General features: G+C 41.7%; 1 protein-coding gene across 1 annotated transcript; it reads left to right on the forward strand.

The window, feature by feature from the left end:
- The first annotated feature begins 1,399 nt into the window (after positions 1-1,399).
- Positions 1,400-9,776, forward strand: LOC147903203 (ABC transporter B family member 19-like). Its single transcript, XM_087372980.1, has 11 exons — positions 1,400-1,826; positions 1,971-2,025; positions 2,509-2,684; positions 4,663-4,863; positions 4,950-5,209; positions 6,166-6,482; positions 6,564-6,790; positions 7,141-7,511; positions 7,607-8,019; positions 8,150-8,385; positions 8,518-9,776. Exons 1-11 carry the CDS (start codon positions 1,464-1,466, stop codon positions 9,754-9,756), a joined length of 3,858 nt encoding a protein of 1,285 aa, XP_087229106.1. The 5' UTR covers positions 1,400-1,463; the 3' UTR covers positions 9,757-9,776.
- Positions 9,777-17,559: the final 7,783 nt, after the last annotated feature.

Genomic DNA, 17,559 nt, shown 5'->3' on the forward strand with positions numbered 1-17,559 from the left:
AATTTGTTTTGAGATCGATTGGTAGTTGCATGAGGTCATTATTCTTGAAAATATTTGGTGCTTTAAGAGGGCGTTCCCACTTAACGCCATGTTAGCGGGAATGCCAAAGCTCAACGCCAATGCTGCTGGTCATGGGAACTGTTGCTTTGCTAGCATAAATGCTCAAAATTTGACAACATTTGGCAAGGTAAAGGAAACCAAATGTCTGATTCGTAGATTGAGAGCTGGCGCCAAAATGCTTGGGGAAAAACCTCAATTTCTCGTCTTTGCAACGCTTGATTTTGACATCGCATCTAATAGAGTGTTAAGTAGGAACGTCTCCGGCATTAAATCTTTTTGGCATTCTCGCCCGTGGGAACGTCCTCTAAGGATTTGATATGGCTATTTAAGAAGTACTAGTATGCAATCCGCTGTTGTTGCGAGATAGATAGAGATAGAGAGAGAGAGAGAGAGCTCTTTTTGGCACATGCATTGATTGGTTCTTAAATTGCTAATCAATTAACCTTGCATACTTGGATTGGCTTTTGAAAATTTGGCTAAGTCTTAACCCATGGCTTTATCTTCTTCTTTAATTCCATCTCCTCCTTTAAGTATGGGAAGTGGTTATTTAAGTATGGGAAGTCAAGAGAGGTTGTGTATGGAGAGGTTGTGTTTGGCTCTATCAAATATGTGAAAAGGAGATCCACTCATTATTTAAGGTCTCACCAGGACCACCTTTTCCCATTCCATCCTATGTCCCAATGTATGTCTACAATCCAAGAACGAGGAATGAGGGATGGTTAGGTGGGAGAGAACAATCTCAAGACCGGGGCATTGTTGTGTGGTAGAGGAAGTGGGAATGAGGACATTCCATCCTTTTTGCCACCCTTAAAAAGTGGACGATGGATCTTATTTTCATCTTGGCAGTACCGGGGTGGTTCCAAGACTCGGTGCTAGAATAGACCACTGTACCCAGTGAAGAATTCAAAGAAGCTCGAGACCCGGCCGGCCAAGGAACATACTACAACATGGACCACCACCGCCAAGATTGGTAGAAATTCTCCAACTGCACAAACCGGCAAACGTGGCTTGTGAGCGCAACATTTCAAGTTCTGTCCTCGTATTTCTACAGCGACGCTGCTGGTAACAATACCAACAAGCTTCAAACCTACATGTTTCATGAATGTCGAAAAACAAGAACCTTGTGGTGTAGCTGGAGATTCTGGACTTTTTATTACGCTGCTGGCAGATGGAAGGGCAACGTCTTGTGTGGTAAAGATAATCGATTGATGATGATGAGAGAGTGAGGCAGTGAGCGCGGCTAATAAATGAGGCCAGCCAGCTCCAGCCAAAGTAAAGAAGCTGCCAAAGACGGTCCTCACTTGTCCCCACGACCCCCCCTTCAATGCCCCCCACCTGCCCTTTTATCATCCAAGCCTCAAGGACGAACTCTCACGTACGCCAACCTCCAACACTTGTAGTAGATGGCTAAGAAGAACGAACCCTCGTCCGGAGAAATGGACGGATTTCGCATCGACCAACACCCTGGTGAGCAGTCCCGTGCGGAAGGTGTGCCCTCGATGAGTTTGGAGCAGACCAACTCCAAAACTACCAGCAATATGAATCAAGGCTCAGAGCATGGACGGAAAAGCGTGCCGTTTTACGCTTTGTTCGCGTTTGCAGACAGTTTGGACTATGTTCTGATGTCCGTTGGAGCCGTAGCTGCTGCAACGCATGGTGCGGCTTTTCCGGTCTTCTTCATTATTCTTGGGAAACTTATTGACGCGTTGGGAAACAGCGGTAGCAACAAAGCTGGAAACTTTCACTTGTCGCACCAAGTGGCACAGGTGTGAGACCTTCGAATCTTCGATTTCACTTGTTTATCACGATTCCTACCAGTTCCGTATTACTTTTCGTTATTTGCGGGAACAAAAAAACGATTGCAGGTCCAAGTCTTAAATCTCCTTACTCTACTTTTCTTGTTATTGCAGTATGCTCTATATTTCGTGTACTTGAGCCTCGTGCTGTGTATCTCAGGATGGCTCGGTAAGTACTTATAACTTCTAGAGCTTTGTAATCGGATTGACGTGTGACTATTGGAGTCGAGTCGACGATTAGAATTGCGAAGCGAAGCTAGTACATCATCTCGTATTTGTGCGCCTGTAGTGAAAATATGCATGACAATGACAGCAACAGTAACAGTAACAGTGACAATTATCGTGTTCATGAGGGGAGCAAACTGCAATCTCGAACCTTGTTCTATTATTCTTTTGTCCCTTGATTAACCGTCATAGGTACGCTTCGATGGTAGGTTTCAAGCACTTCTCGATAAAATGAACGCGGCTTTCTTTGACAGTTGGCTTCTCTTTAGGACTTGATGTGTTCTTTCACGACTTACGATGTCGTGTCCCGGCCAACTTTTTCTGGAAGTTTCGGTATAATTCTCGCATTCTCTCTGTACCAATGACCATGGTGCTTAGCACTGTCTTGTCTCGATGTGTTGACGTCAAGCTTATCGTGGATGTGCAGAAGTCTCATTGTGGATGTATACTGGAGACAGGCAATCTACTCGGATTAGAACCAAGTACCTCAGGGCATTGCTCAGTCAAGATGTAGGCTTTTTTGACACAGATACCTCCACTGGTGAAATTGTGGTCGGTATCTCCAGCGATACTGCTTTGATACAGGATGCCATAGGGGCTAAGGTCTATAATCTCAAACTTTTACTATATGGAAAAATAACAGTGTTTTGCAACGCTCTCTCCTTCTGCAATCTTTACGACTTTGGTTCGAAGAGCTTCATCCTGCCTCAACTCTTGCATTTTGTGATTTGTTGCTTTCTTCTTTGCAAATTGTTCAAATGTGCTGCACTGGTATTCATGGGAATAACTTTTCCCGTATCTTTCAAAAAAACACTACCATCATTTCTAGCAGCTTTTGTTGACATGTGAAACTTACGAGTTCCGGATGTGTTGCTTGCTTACAAAACTTTTTCAGATACTGTGTTTAACTTTGTATGAAAAAGAGTTTAACCTCTGTTTCCAAGTTTGTTCATGTTGTTAATAAACGCATCCAAGTTCAGTGTCGAGCATTCCAGTACTTAGTTTCTTCAAAGAAATAAGATATCCTTGCCTAAATTCTAGCAAAAGTTTGTGGTTTCGTATGTAGACAAACGCTTAAACAATTGTTTTCAGGTAAAAAAAGTTTAATTTGCGATCTCTACTAAGAGAGGTTGACTTTGTAGCAAAGACGTATGTTAGTTGTTCCATACCTCAAGGATTTGAATTTGTAACATCAAAACCTTTACCAGTCTTTTGGGTTTAGTTGCAACCCAAGTCTTCCTTATCTCTGTTTAGTTTGGGCGGTTCTTATGAACCCTAGAAGACCTAAATTCATTGCAGGGTATTGTAAGACTTCTCTAACTGATGTCTCAAAGTGGCTGAGTTATTGCTTCAAAGTTCAAGTCCATACTACCAACTGTCCATGAGCTCACTTTGGAGAAACTTATTGAGAGAAGTTGATATTCCAGTAGATTTAGGTTGGATTTTGAAGGACAGGTTGGGAGTCATACAGTCATTTAGTTTTTTAGCTCTTCTCGGATCGTAGAAGAGAAGTGTACTGCAATCTTGCTTGAAACCTTTACGCTCTATTCTAAGATACATTTGAAAGATTTGAAGTCATGAATAGGAACGCTTGTTTCACAGTTTTTAATTACAGATATGAAAGAGACAGATGTGAAGTTTTAAAGTTGAAAAAACTCAGCCTTGTATTCTGAATTTTATTGGATGAAACTGAAAAAGCAAGACCTTGATTTGAAAAAGAGAAGGTGCACTAAAGTTGTGATGTCCTTTGTTGGTTAAACTGTCTTCTAGGAGACTCTTTATTTCAACAAAGCATTGGTTTCCTTATAGCACTAATTGTCCTGTTTTCCTAGCAAACGTCTACATTCTTACATATAAGTTTGAGTTTACTGAGACTTGTCCAATTGTTCTTGTGTATTGGCTAGTCCTTTGTTTCCTTGTGTTAACAGCAGTTGTAAACAACTTGGTTTCTCTCTCTCTCTCTCTCTCTCTCTCTCTCCTTTCTTAACTCTTTTTTTGATGTTCTGATTTTTGTCATTTGGGTTGGGATTTTTAACATACAAAGCACCAGGCTCACCCAAGAGATATTTTCAAAACCCAGATGGGAGCTTGTACTTGGGTATCGATGATAACACATAAGTCTAGCTTTGCTTACTAAATCATTTTTATTTTTTGCCCTTTGAACTCTCTCTTCTTTATTCTTTGCTTGTTTAATGTCTCTTCTTCACCTGCCGCTTTCGTTGTCATTTTTTGTATGGATGGATATATTCTAGACTCGTGTTGTTATATCTCTTGCCTTTCAGTGGCATGCAAGGAGCTTAGTTCTCAGGAGATGGATACATGGGTTATAATAAGCAAGATCAAATGGTTGTGGAGGTGACTCCCGGTATTCTTTCCAATTCAAAGACAATGTTAGCTCTTTTGTGCTCTGCCATCTTTTTTTCCAAAGTTTCCAAGGCCTGGCTTGCATCAATCTCCTCCGTTTACGAATTTCCCCCCACCCACCCCCCCACCCCCCCACACACACAGGCAAGCACACATAGAGAGAGAGAGAGAGAGAGAGAGAGAGAGAGAGTCTAAAACTACTTTTTGGCAATGGCAGACCGGGAGTTTTATACACTACATTTCTCGGTTTATAGGAGGTTTTGTGATTGCGTTCACCTCTCTCTGGAAACTTTCCCTTGTTACTCTTTCTGTGATGCCATTCTTTGTTTTCACTGGAGGTGTTTATGCAATTATCATTGTCGGGCTCACAAGCAAGGGCCAACAAGCATATGTGAGGGCTGGGGAAATTGCAGAGGAGGTATTGCCTGTATTTTGGCAGATGCAAGTCGTTTAGCTTTGAAGAATGAAAACCTGTCTTATAAGAGATTCACTTTTCCCAATCAGGTAATGTCTCAAATTCGGACAGTACATGCTTTTGTGGGCGAGGAGAAAGCCTGCAAGTCCTATATGGACGCTCTCCAAGTGACCAGGAAGCTTGGTAAACGAAGTGGCTTGGCCAAAGGGCTAGGTATTGGAATCTTATATGGATTGGGGTTTTGTATGTTCGCATTGCTTTTATGGTATTCTGGAGAGCTTATTCGGCATGGAGTCACAAATGGTGGACAAGCTTTCACAACAATTCTCAATGTCCTTGCGAGTTCCCTGTAAGTGTGTCGCATTTTACTTGTTAATTTTGACAGATTTTGCGGTGTGTATTATTTTGTTAGGGCAAGAAAGGGACTATATATACGCACAACAGGGAGGAGAAAATGCTGGAGGGGTAGGGAATTAGATAAGAACAGATGGCTTCACTTAAATGACAGGTGATCAGCCTAGAGTTTGAAAAAGAAGGATGAAATGCAAGAGGAGAGAAAGAAGGGCAGCATTGACCTTAGGGAGAGGCAGCAGGGAATGGTAGAGGTAAAAGGTAATGACGAGTGCTAGCAGCTTTTGACATCAAGTTTTCTGGCATTGGTTACTAGCTTTCTCTATTTTGTACTACGATCCAAAATTTCACATACAACTCACTATCAAAAGGTACGTGATAATGATTATTATGGGTACTTATATATTGGTGAAGATCAAGCTGATAGTGGCCATGTATGACTACTAAAGAAGGGTGCTAGCTGCCATTGTTTCTAGAATTTATCCTGCCTTCTAGCCTCTGGAGTCTCATTGGCCTGCCCTGCTCTTTAAGTGGATCCCCAGTCGTTCTTGTCTAGCCCGCTGATTGGAATACATTGAGACATTCAAAGTATACAATTTTGCATGAGCTTGGAGTGTAGAATGGAGCAGATGGTGGTTTTACGTTTTTACAAGGTCTTTTGATGTAAGGTTTTGTTAGCTATTCCAGAATCCTGGATATCTGTCGTAGGAGCCTTCAGTAATAACGGAGGCTTAGCTTTGACAGATTTGTGTCTATTACAATATAATCAAATGAAAGACTTTTCTTAGTGGATATCGCAACTTTTTGGACGGTAAAACTGCTTGTGTGTGGTGATATTTGACTCCTGCTTGTATATCCAGTTTCCATTCTGTTTTCCTTGTTTGGGAGAGGAGCTGTTCTATCAAGTGTGTTAGTGATGTTGCAATAATGGGACTATGCAACTGTGACGTGCAGTGCTCTTGGTCAGGCAGCTCCAGATTTGGCAGCATTTAGCAAGGCAACAGTTTCAGGCTACACCATCATGGAGATGATTAAGCGGAAACCATCGATTGGTCTCAGTAGAGAAGAGGGCGTAAAGCTTGATAAAATAGGAGGTCGAATTGAGCTGCACAATGTTGATTTTAGCTATCCTTCCCGACCTGATAGTCACGTCTTAAAAAATTTCTCACTGTCAATCCCAGCTGGGAAGGTGGTTGCAGTTGTTGGTAGCAGTGGTTCAGGGAAAAGCACCGTCATCTCTCTTATTGAACGGTTTTATGATCCAACATCAGGTAGGATTTGTACAGGCTTGTCTTTTCAAAGCATGCATTATCGGTACATATTCCTTATCCTTTAAATAAATTGTGTGATAGGGGAAGTGCTCCTGGATGGACACAACATAAAAGATTTGCAGTTGAAGTGGCTGAGAGCACAAATGGGTCTTGTGAATCAAGAGCCTGCGCTTTTTGCTACAACCATACGGGAGAATATTTTGTATGGAAAGGAGGGAGACGTGGTCATGGAGGAAGTCGTGCAGGCGGCATCATTTTCTTGTGCTCACGACTTCATAAATATGCTTCCAAATCGCTATGAAACTCAGGTTATCCATCATACTCCAGTTTCATTCATGATTAAAGAGATTTGAGCTTTAAATATCTGTTGCGTAAGTCGTGTTAGAACATGCCAGATTGATGGCTGCATTTTGTTTCTTGTCGTTGTGAATTAGTCAATGCAATTTGTGCCTATTGATCTGTTCATTTATCAAATTTGGCGATAATTTCAAAGGCATTGCAAAGCTCGGGGGCTTAGCTCCTGAACAATCGAATTGTTGAGTGAACACATTTTCTGACCTTGCCTCACCAATCGCATATTATGTCACCAGTTCTCTGGAAAAGTGCTCTTGCTCACCAAGTTTCACAAAAATACTGTGTGACGATGTTTGTGACACAGGTAGGGGAGAGAGGTGTGCAATTGTCTGGAGGGCAGAAACAGAGAATAGCAATTGCCAGGGCAATGCTTAAAAACCCGTCAATTCTTCTCCTGGATGAGGCCACAAGTGCGTTGGATGCTGAGTCTGAGAAGATTGTTCAGGGGGCCCTTGATCGAGTTATGGTGGGCCGCACAACTGTGGTCGTAGCTCATCGTTTATCAACAATCCAGAATGCAGATACGATTGCTGTTGTGCAGGAAGGAAAAGTTGTAGAATTTGGGATGCACCGAGAATTGGTGGCAAAAAATGGAGCATATGCCTCTCTCATAAAGATTCAACAGGAAGGTACAAAACCAGGTCAAGAGGGTGCAGCAATTAGGCATCACAACAGGCAAGCTCTTTGCAATAAAAGTTCATTTTTCTTGTACGTCTTCTCCTTTTAACTCTCTCAGATATTAGCCCTAATAATTATACACTTTGATGCAGGCTTTCTCATGGATCCATTTCACAGAGAACTTTTAGTTTTCGATCAAATACAGACTCTACAGCCACGTCTGGCGCTTTAGGGAAATTAGACGTCACTGATTATGTTGGACCCAAACCTTCCCTTAAGAGATTATTGATGCTGAATCTCACAGAATGGCCCTACGGTCTTATTGGTTCACTTAGCGCCATTGTTGCTGGCGCCCAAACACCTTTGTTTGCGTTGGCAATAACTCAAGCTTTGGAATACTTCTATTCTCCAAGCGAAGCGTATATGAAGAGAGGGCTTACAAAGGTCTCCGTGTATTGTACCGTGGCTGGTGTGGTAGTTCTGCTGGCATATACCAGCGAGTTCTACTTCTCCGGAATTGTGGGAGAAGGGATTACAATGCGTGTCCGCAGACTGATGTTCTCTGGTGTGCCTTTTCTCTTTGATGATTAACTATTAGTGCACCTGCACAAATGCTGTATACAGTGCATTTCTTTCAGTAATCTTGAAGCGTGACTACTTTGTTGAGGTAATAACGTGGAAAGTTTTGTGTACAGCGATGCTTAGAAATGAAATGGGCTGGTTCGATCAGAATAGTAGTAGCCTTCTTGCCTCACGCTTGGCCACGGATGCAACAATGGTCAGAGTTGCGGTCGCAGATCGCATCACGACGTTACTTCAGAATTTGGGCTTGATTGTGACTGCATTCACCATCGCCTTCCTACTCCAATGGCAGGTTGCACTCGTCATCATTGCCACTTATCCGGCCATCATTGGAGCACAAACAGGCCAGGTATGAAGCCCTTGTTCAAAGCGGTGAATAGTCGTTCGAGTAGCTCTTTGTGTGACGATGTGAATGTCCGTTGTTCTTAGGTTGTGTCTTTAACGCGACCTCATGACACTGCTATGTCTCCTGGCCTGACAGATGCTATTCATGAAAGGCTTCCTCGGCGATTTAAGTAAAGCTTATGCGAAAGCGAACGTGGTGGCAGGTGAAGCTGTTAGCAATATCCGTACCGTGGCAGCTTTCTGTGCGGAGGAGAAGGTGATGGGGTTGTTCGGCAAAGAGCTCGAACAAACCAAGAAGGAAGCTTTCTTGCGTGGGCAAACTTCAGGGCTCGGCTTTGGCGGCTCTCAGCTATGTTTGTTTAGCTCATATGGGCTAGCGCTTTGGTATGCGTCTACCTTGATACAAAAGGGCGAGGCGCAGTTCGGGGAAGTCATGAAATGCTTCATGGTGCTCATCATCACTGCGTTCGGCATTGCGGAGGCTCTCAGCATGGCTCCCGAAATAGTGAAGGGAACAGAGGCGTTAAGCGCAGTGTTCGAAATCCTAGATCGACGGACAGAGATCGATCCAGACGATCCGCGGGCGCAAGATGTGGGAGAAGTGAAAGGCTCGATCGAGTTGAGGCATGTGGATTTTTGTTACCCAGCAAGACCCGACGTCATGGTCTTCAAAGATTTCGCTTTGAAAGTTCGGAAAGGTCACAGCCTTGCACTGGTGGGAGCTAGCGGTTCAGGGAAGAGCTCGGTGATAGCTTTGATAGCCAGGTTCTACGACCCAGTGAATGGGAAGGTGATGTTAGACGGGAAAGACATAAAGCAACTGAAGCTGAAAGCGCTGCGGCAGCACTTGGGGCTGGTGCAGCAGGAACCGGCGCTGTTCTCCACCAGCATCTACGAGAACATCGTATATGGGAAAGAGAACGCGACGGAAGGCGAGGTGGTGGAGGCTGCGAAGGCGGCCAACGCGCACAATTTCATAAGCGGGCTGCCGGATGGGTACAAGACGGAGGTGGGCGAAAGGGGGCTGCAGCTGTCGGGGGGGCAGAAGCAGAGGGTGGCGATCGCGAGGGCGGTGCTGAGGAACCCCGCCATTTTGCTGCTGGACGAGGCCACCAGCGCGCTGGACACCGAGTCGGAGATGCTGGTGCAGGAGGCGCTGGACAAGCTCATGCAGCGCCGCACCACGCTCGTCGTGGCGCACCGCCTCTCCACCATCCAGAACGCCCACTCCATCGCCGTGCTGCACAAGGGCGCCATCGCCGAGCAGGGCTCCCATCACGACCTCCTCGCCAAGCGCGCCGCCTACTTTCAGCTCCTCAACCTCGCCGCCGCCGCCCCCCTGGAAACGCTCCCTCGTTCCTCCTCTTTCAACTAGTGTATTCCAAGTTCCTACCCTGTCATTTCTGAGCTCCTCGCGCAACGGAGGCAGCAAGTTACCCTTTAAATGCTCAAGCCAGTAATTATTCAATATTTTTAATACTTCATCCAAGTAAACTAGTTATTCTTTCTGGCCTGCCACGGGGAGGCTTTAGTGATTGTGGCCTTTTTTCGTTCGCCCTCCACGTGGTATTTCAGGATTGGTCCTCTGGGGAATGCTTAACACGTGGCCCGGTTCGGGGATTTTCGTGTTTGGTGGCCTTTTGCTGTTGTCTCGTTTCGTGCAGTGCCCAACACGTGGGACTTTAGCGTTGTATGCGGCCAGACAGCTTTGGATGAGGTTTAGTTGTGCATGCGCTCGAGGTTTACGTTGCAGACCTATGTCTATGTCGACGCTCCTGCTCAGCTCAACCCTTTCCGTATCTTCCTCTACAACCACGAAGACGGATTCTCTACGTGAACATTGCATTGCCTCACAATTCTATTGTGCTTTGTGTCCTATGACCAAGGCTGGTCCGTCCTTTGTTTGTAGCGTATCGTTTGTGTGCTTCGCCCTCGCCCTTAGCTTTTGTGTGTTGTATCCGGCTTCCTGTGTGTTACAAGCTATGAAAGAGACCAAGACTTTCGTTGCTCCGTAGACCCCATATAGAACCTATGGACATCGAGAGCACGACTCTTGCTAGAGGTTCCCTTTGCTTGTGATATACAGATTCTATTTCCTTTTATAATTTGCTTTGGTGATCGCTCACTTCCTACAGATTTGGAGAAGTTTGGGCATTGTGTTCAGGAAAGAGGTGATGGTGTTAATTCGGGGTCCACTGGTACCTCATGCATGTGGTTACAGCTTCCCAAATGAATCGACGAATTGTGGTCTTTAATCCCGGATGGAACTGTTGGGTTCGTAAGTGGCTCCTCTATTTAATCTCGGATGTTAACTCTTTTTTAAGTCTGGATGCAACTATGGCGTATATTCACTTTGGGAACGATTATGTTCTCTGCCACGAGTTTCCAAAGCGTCCTATCCATCTTGGCTGTTCGGATATGCAAGCCCCTGACTCTCGTCATTGATGAAAACTCGTAAGAGTGTGTGTTTGGGAAGACTACATCGTGTGGTTGTCTTCTAGCATCCATGAACTAGCTTCGATGGTGTGGTACAATCCATGGACTTTGAAAATGGGAAGTTTGCAAAAGGTCTTTCATAATTGCAAATTCATCTTCCGATTCAGGTTCACATTTTTGTATCCATTCTGATTGCAGGTTAGTTTGGAAAGGACTTCATTTTTTGTGATCAGCGTCAAGCGCTCCCTATGTTGTTAGCTCATCTTTTGGTAGTTGCTTTTTTCATGCAGTAGAGTTGCAGCAGTTCAAGAACCCTGCTACAGATGTTTGCATTGACGATGACAGCGGAATAGGATGTCCCGTCAGTTGAGCCCAGTAGGTTGCTTGGATATGCTGTTGTCGTTCACCTCGTTGGGCTCGTATGAAGTGTAGTTTTACTCCTTAGTAAGAACGCATTGCAGGAGGTGCGATGGTTTGCTCAGTGACTTGCTTCATCAACTCATGAACACCACCTACAAGCATTGACATCCATGTGGACCCGAGGGAGAGGAAGACCTCCGAGAAGGACAAAGGCTTAACAAAAACACTTATTTCATTAATTTTGGACTTGTCAATGTACAAATTCATTTTTACATATACTTTTGGACTAGTTTTCAGATAAAATTTAAGAAAAACCCAATCTTCAAAGCACATATAAAAACATAAAAACAAGCATTTTTTTATATATTTTTTAAGGACATGAAACTAAAATTATAAAATTTAACGCAGTCTAGATAAGTTACATGAAAAAATAAGATTAGGTTGTTGTAAACTCTTTTAATATTTAATGGTGTTAATAAACACCTTCAAAAGTTAAGCCTGAGATAAGTTACACAAAAAAGAGTGGTTCATTAATTGTAAACTCTCTTTATATTTATAATAGTGTTTAGGAAACACTTTCAAAAGTTACAAGTGGAAGTAGCAAACTCTCACAATATTTATAATTTAGGTGTTGAAAAACACCAAAAGTTACAATAAGACTCTCATTGGAAGGCAAATTACACCAAAAGTTACAATAAGACTTTCACTGGAAGGCAAATTTATTTTCAAGACTACAGCCATTCAATTTGATGAATTTTCTATTTTCAAGTCCTTAGTCTAAATTCAACCCATTCAAGAGCTGAGCTCATCTCATCCTCATCGATGTAGTTAAAATTATAGAAGAGAAGTAAGGATTGATGAATTTTCTCCTGCATAACACTTTGTTTATTCCGAATGGCTTGCGCTTCCTCGGGGGAAAATCTTCCATAACGAGCCACACGCGAAGATATCTCACTTTGAAAGTCTATCAACTCTCTCCTATATGACTGCAATTTATCTATTTCAGTAGTAGCCATACTTATTTTTCTTTCCTCTTCCTTCTCTAAGCCCTTCTGACAAGCAAAGTCATCCTTCTCGTACTGGGTTAATGGAGCTGGATTTTGCTTTCTCTCCTCTCTCTTTCCTTGGTTCTCGGCAATCCATTCTTTGAGGCTGCTAATGGCTTGCTCGACAGAATCGATTACCTTAAAAAGATCCATAATGGCTGCAAGATGAAAGGAGTATGCTTGAGAAGAGGAGGTAAGGTTGCGGGTAAGATGGAAGGAGCAAGCTTGAGGAGAGGAGTAAGGTAAGAAGAGTAAAGTGGAAGAAATGTGGAGAGGAGTAAGGTAAGAAGAGTAAAGTGGAAGAAGTTTTTGCTGCGGGTGAGATATAGAAGATGAACGAGGTGAGGAAGGTAACGAGAGTGAGGAAAGATATAGAAGACTAACGAGGTGAGGAAGATAACGAGAGTGAGGAAGAGAGTGAGGAAAGATATAGAAGACGAACGAGGTGAGGAAGGTAACGAGAATGAGGAAGGTAACTAGAGGAGATAAGGCAAGATGAAAGGAGTATGCTTGAGAAGAGGAGGCAAGGCTGCGGGCAAGATGGAAGGAGCAAGCTTGAGGAGAGGAGTAAGGTAAGAAGAGCAAAGTGGAAGAAGTGTCTGCTGCGGGTGAGATATAGAAGATGAACGACTACTAGGGAATTTATAGAACTACAGATGCAAGACCGTAATGCGAGATGACTAGATGCAAGATCGTAATGCGAGACATTATAAAATAAAATGATGGGATGCAAGACCGTAATGGGAGACATTTGAGACATATAAGATAGTGATAGTACATTGAAATCTATAAAGTAAAATGATGGAACACAGGAATGATATAATTAATAGAATCTCATCATGAAGAGCAAAGTGCAAGAAGTGTCTGCTGCGGGTGAGATATAGAAGATGAACGACTACTAGGGAATTTATAGAACTACAAATGCAAGACCGTAATGCGAGATGACTAGATGCAAGATTGTAATGCGAGACATTATAAAATAAAATGATGGGATGCAAGACCGTAATGGGAGTCATTTGAGACATATAAGATAGTGATAGTACATTGAAATCTATAAAGTAAAATGATAAAACACAAGAATGATATAATTAATAGAATCTCATCATGAGATACTTGCTGTACATAATAAATGATAGATTTTGAGTACATTGAAATCTATAAAATAAAGTGATGAAACATAAGAATGATATGATTATTAGATTCTCATCATAAGATATTTATTGTACATAATAAATTAGACTTTCAAAAAAGTAAAACCTAATGTATTGTAATGAAAAAATATCATAAAATATCCTAATGTATTGTAACATTTAACATAAGTTTTAAAAACACTATCATTAATCAATACAAACAAGATAAAAATCTTCAAGGACTCATGTTTCTTTCTACATGTTTTACAACTGAATAGAGTCTGATGAGTCCTCTTGAGGCTGTGATTCTCTAAGAGTACATTGAGTCTCTACTTGTGTGGATGGTGTACATTGAGATTCTACTTCTGGTGCAATCCGGATAGACTTAATCTCTTCCTCCTTTACAAGATGTGATGTTGTATTGTAAATGTGATGTTGTAGATGCACATTGAGTCTCCACTTCTTGTGTAGGAAGAATGCATTGAGTCTCTAATTCAAGTGTAGACTGTAATGCTTCTACTTGAGGCTGTGATACAGAAGGAGACTGAATTGTCTCTTCTTTTTCTTTGGCTCCCTCAGGTTCTTCATTGAGTCCATCATGTTGTTTCTCAATGATAGCAGTTAGATAGTGAACAGTCTTAGCCACAAAATCTTGTAGCTCGAGCTTGGTATATGCTTCTATGGAGACATGTTCAAAAATTTCATTGAGATACAACATGAAGTTGTAGGCAATTCTCCACCCACTACTAAACATGTCCTTTTGGTCCACTGCGAGGCGTGTCTGGAAATTTGGTTGGTCTTGATGCTCCCTGATTTTCATAATCGCAGAAACTAACTTGTTTGCAGACCTGTCCATCATGACATATGACAAAGTGAATTTGTGTAGTAAATAGTAACTTGATGCATGTTCATAATGATATGATAAAATAACACTTACTTGAACACCCCGTGAAAGCCTGTAATTGAGTTGACAAACCAACAATGGTTGTCATCAAGGTCCCATACTATCAGGCTCCAATGTGAACTACATCACCAATAAAGAGCGATAAGATTTATCATAATATTAAGTATTAATTGACACAATATTATAAATAAGAGAGTAAAAGAAAGATTGAGACCATACTTACTTCTCATAGTATGGAATAAAGACAAGTAGTATGCCATCCAAGTCTAAAGGTTGTAGAATTGAACAAACATCATCTACTGTCTTCTTGGTATCACTAAGTACAGCTGAAAGAAGAGAATCGAGCATACAGACGCGATTCTGTACTGATCTAGGAAAATGAGATATAACCGTACTGCAGCAATAAATAAATAAATGTTAGAAGCAGATTGAATCAAATGATTGAAGTATCAAGTCAAGAGATGTTCATATCAAACCTGAGGATGGCCATCATGACTTTGTCATTAGCCTCTTTCAAAGGGTCGGAGAGGATTGTAACTTCCTCGCTACCAAAAGTCAAAACACGAGGTTGCTTGCTAATGATGACCTTAACCTCAAAAGAGCTCCCCATTTCGTCCAATACAGCGGTTACATCAGGACAACTTATGGGCGTAGCAACCAATGTTTCCTCTGGATGCTCCACCACGTTATCAATAAATGCCTTAATGATAGATGACATAAATGCATATAGATGCAAGTCTGTATATGTGGACAATGAGGTTTCACCGCCTCTCAAATCAAAAATTTGAGCAAGGAGCAAGAAGCAGTTATATCCAACTCTCCACCCACAACTGTGGTCATCATTCTGCTTTGCTGCAGGGCATGTTACATACTCTATTTGATCTTCCAAGTCATCCTCCATTTGCATAAGTGCATCTATAGCACTTACCAACTTTCGAGCAGATCTACACATCAAAATAGAAAACATAAATGAATGTGCGCATTGCATAGGATGCATCTCATTGACATAATTATGACACAAGTAGGTTATACTTACTCTGACACACTGCCATGGATAGATGCTATTGAATTGACAAAGAAGCATTGCTTGGCTAAGATGTCCACAATTACCAAGCTCCAATGCAAGCTGCATTATCAATTAAGAATAATTATTATTTGATATAATCCTCCACAATGTAAGAGATAAGCTAGGTAGGGATTGATACTCACTCCTCGTGATATGCGGTAAAGATAACTCGCGCCGCAGTCAAATCAATAGGTTGCAACCACTTAAAAATGTCATCTATGGTCTTCTCCTTATTGCTAAGTACACTAGAAACAAGAGGATCGACCATATATGCACATCTTTGTATATATAGCAGAAGCTGTTGTAAAACCATACTGCAATAAAAAGAAAAGAATATTAGTTCATTTGATCCAATGGAAATACAAAAGCATAAAGTCAGTAAAAAGTTTGTGTCAAACCTGAGGATGGCTATTATAACCTTGTCATTGACCTCTTTCTTGAAGTTTATGAGGATTGAAATATCCTCTTCATCGAATATAAAAGTAAGAGGTTGTTCTCGAACTTGAAACCTAACTTGAAATGACTTCTCCATTTGCTGCAATGTATGATTATTTTCTAGAGTCATCCGATGGATAGCCAGAGCAGCTTTGCTTTCTTGAGATGAGCTTTCATGATTCTCTGCTCCAACTATGTCCTCCTCATCCTCCTCCTCTCCCTTCTCCTATAAAAGGATAAAATAATTATGAGATTCAAAATTTTAAATTAATTATAAATTTAAAAAGACCTTTAAATGAATAAAGAAAATTAAACATAAGTCTTCATACCTCTACATATCTTCGTGGTCTTTTTATGTAACCTTCAGAGGCAAGGTCAGTGTCATATCCATCTTCCTCTGCTTCCTTGCTATCGCTGGTATCCTCACTATTATATCCAGAGCTTTGATCATTTTCATCATCTTTCTTGCTCTCATCGTACATGATCTGCTCTATGTCATCCTCTTCATGTGAGATCGGACCTTTCTTATCAAACTTTATTGTGAGAGAAGCCACGGTATCAAGGTATTCCAAGCAAGCAGGGCTCTCAATAATATTTACATTGTGTCCTTTTCTGATAAGAGCTTCGAACAGATGTCCCATTCGGCACAATGTGACTTCCCATCCAGACGGTAGCAAAAATTCCATCATACTAATTAAAAGATCAGCACTTTTTGCTGGCCTTTCATAGTGATTTGCATTGCGATGGAGGGGACTTGGAGCTTCATGCTCTTCCAGCAGTAGTTGCAATCTCTTTGCATTCCCTCTTATATTGTTTTGTAAGGAGTGATCATTATAAGGGCTCTTCATGCACAAGAAAAAGGTTTCTAGACTCTGTATCTTAAGACCGCATTCTCTCTTGTTCCTTTTTCTTGAGTATATCCCATTGTAAATCTTGAGCTCATTGCCATATTGTTTTTCTAGGGTAGCAGACATTTGTTCCTTGTCATCTTTATCAGCAAATATGACTATATTACATTGTCCCACTCTACCAATGGTGGTATGTAATATTCTGTCAAGGAGTGGACGGATGTCATCCGCTGATATTTCATAGACAAAGAAAAGCTGAGGTCTCTCCCAAGCAGTGTCGTCGGACAAAAAATCACTCAATGAAACTCCCTTGCACTTAACACTCTTTCCAGACTCTGAAATGATTTCATGTATGAAATAAAAGCCCTTGTTCAAAGTCTTTTCTTTTCTGAGAGTGTGGTTATTGATGACTTTTTGTGCATATACATACACATTTTCCGGAATGTCACTTCTCATAGAGGGAGTAATTTCAGATCCATCATCTTCTACCTTCACCCATTTATGCGCCCAAGCCTTCTGTTTAGCTGACGGTAAAGCTGATGCCATCTGCCTCACAATGTTATGATCAATTTTACATTGGCTGATTGGAATATTTTTTTCTCCCAATAAATATTCAATTGCACTCTTTACTGCATCACGCTTCACCTGTTGGATGATGTTATCTTCCATGCAATGATCTTTATCCTTTTTGCCAAAAAACCATTCTTTTGACATTAATTTCTCTGCAGCAAGACTTGCGTATTTATCTGGTAGGTTTCTTAAAGGCCTCCACATCCGAGCTGTCATCTCTTTTTTCTCAATCTTCTTTGCCTTCTCTTTAATCAATGATGGAGCCTCATATGTAACATCTCCTTTCTCACATGCAAGACACACGTCTTTGATCTGATGAAAAACTTCATCACTACGGAAAAGTATGCTTGTGTAGTCTTGATACCTATCCCTTACTGTCTTGA

The sequence above is a fragment of the Dipteris shenzhenensis genome, chromosome 3 (assembly GCF_047967505.1).
Source record: "Dipteris shenzhenensis isolate YYH24624 ecotype China chromosome 3, Dip_SZ_1.0, whole genome shotgun sequence".
Classification (NCBI taxonomy): domain Eukaryota; kingdom Viridiplantae; phylum Streptophyta; class Polypodiopsida; order Gleicheniales; family Dipteridaceae; genus Dipteris; species Dipteris shenzhenensis.

Bases quoted from the DNA above. Each gene is read 5' to 3' on its own strand.
- LOC147903203 (XM_087372980.1), top strand. From the start codon at position 1,464: ATGGCTAAGAAGAACGAACCCTCGTCCGGAGAAATGGACGGATTTCGC. The intron at 2,026-2,508 runs GTAAGTACTTAT...GTGGATGTGCAG, and splicing joins GTGTATCTCAGGATGGCTCG to AAGTCTCATTGTGGATGTAT. The intron at 7,512-7,606 runs GCAAGCTCTTTG...ACTTTGATGCAG, and splicing joins GCAATTAGGCATCACAACAG to GCTTTCTCATGGATCCATTT.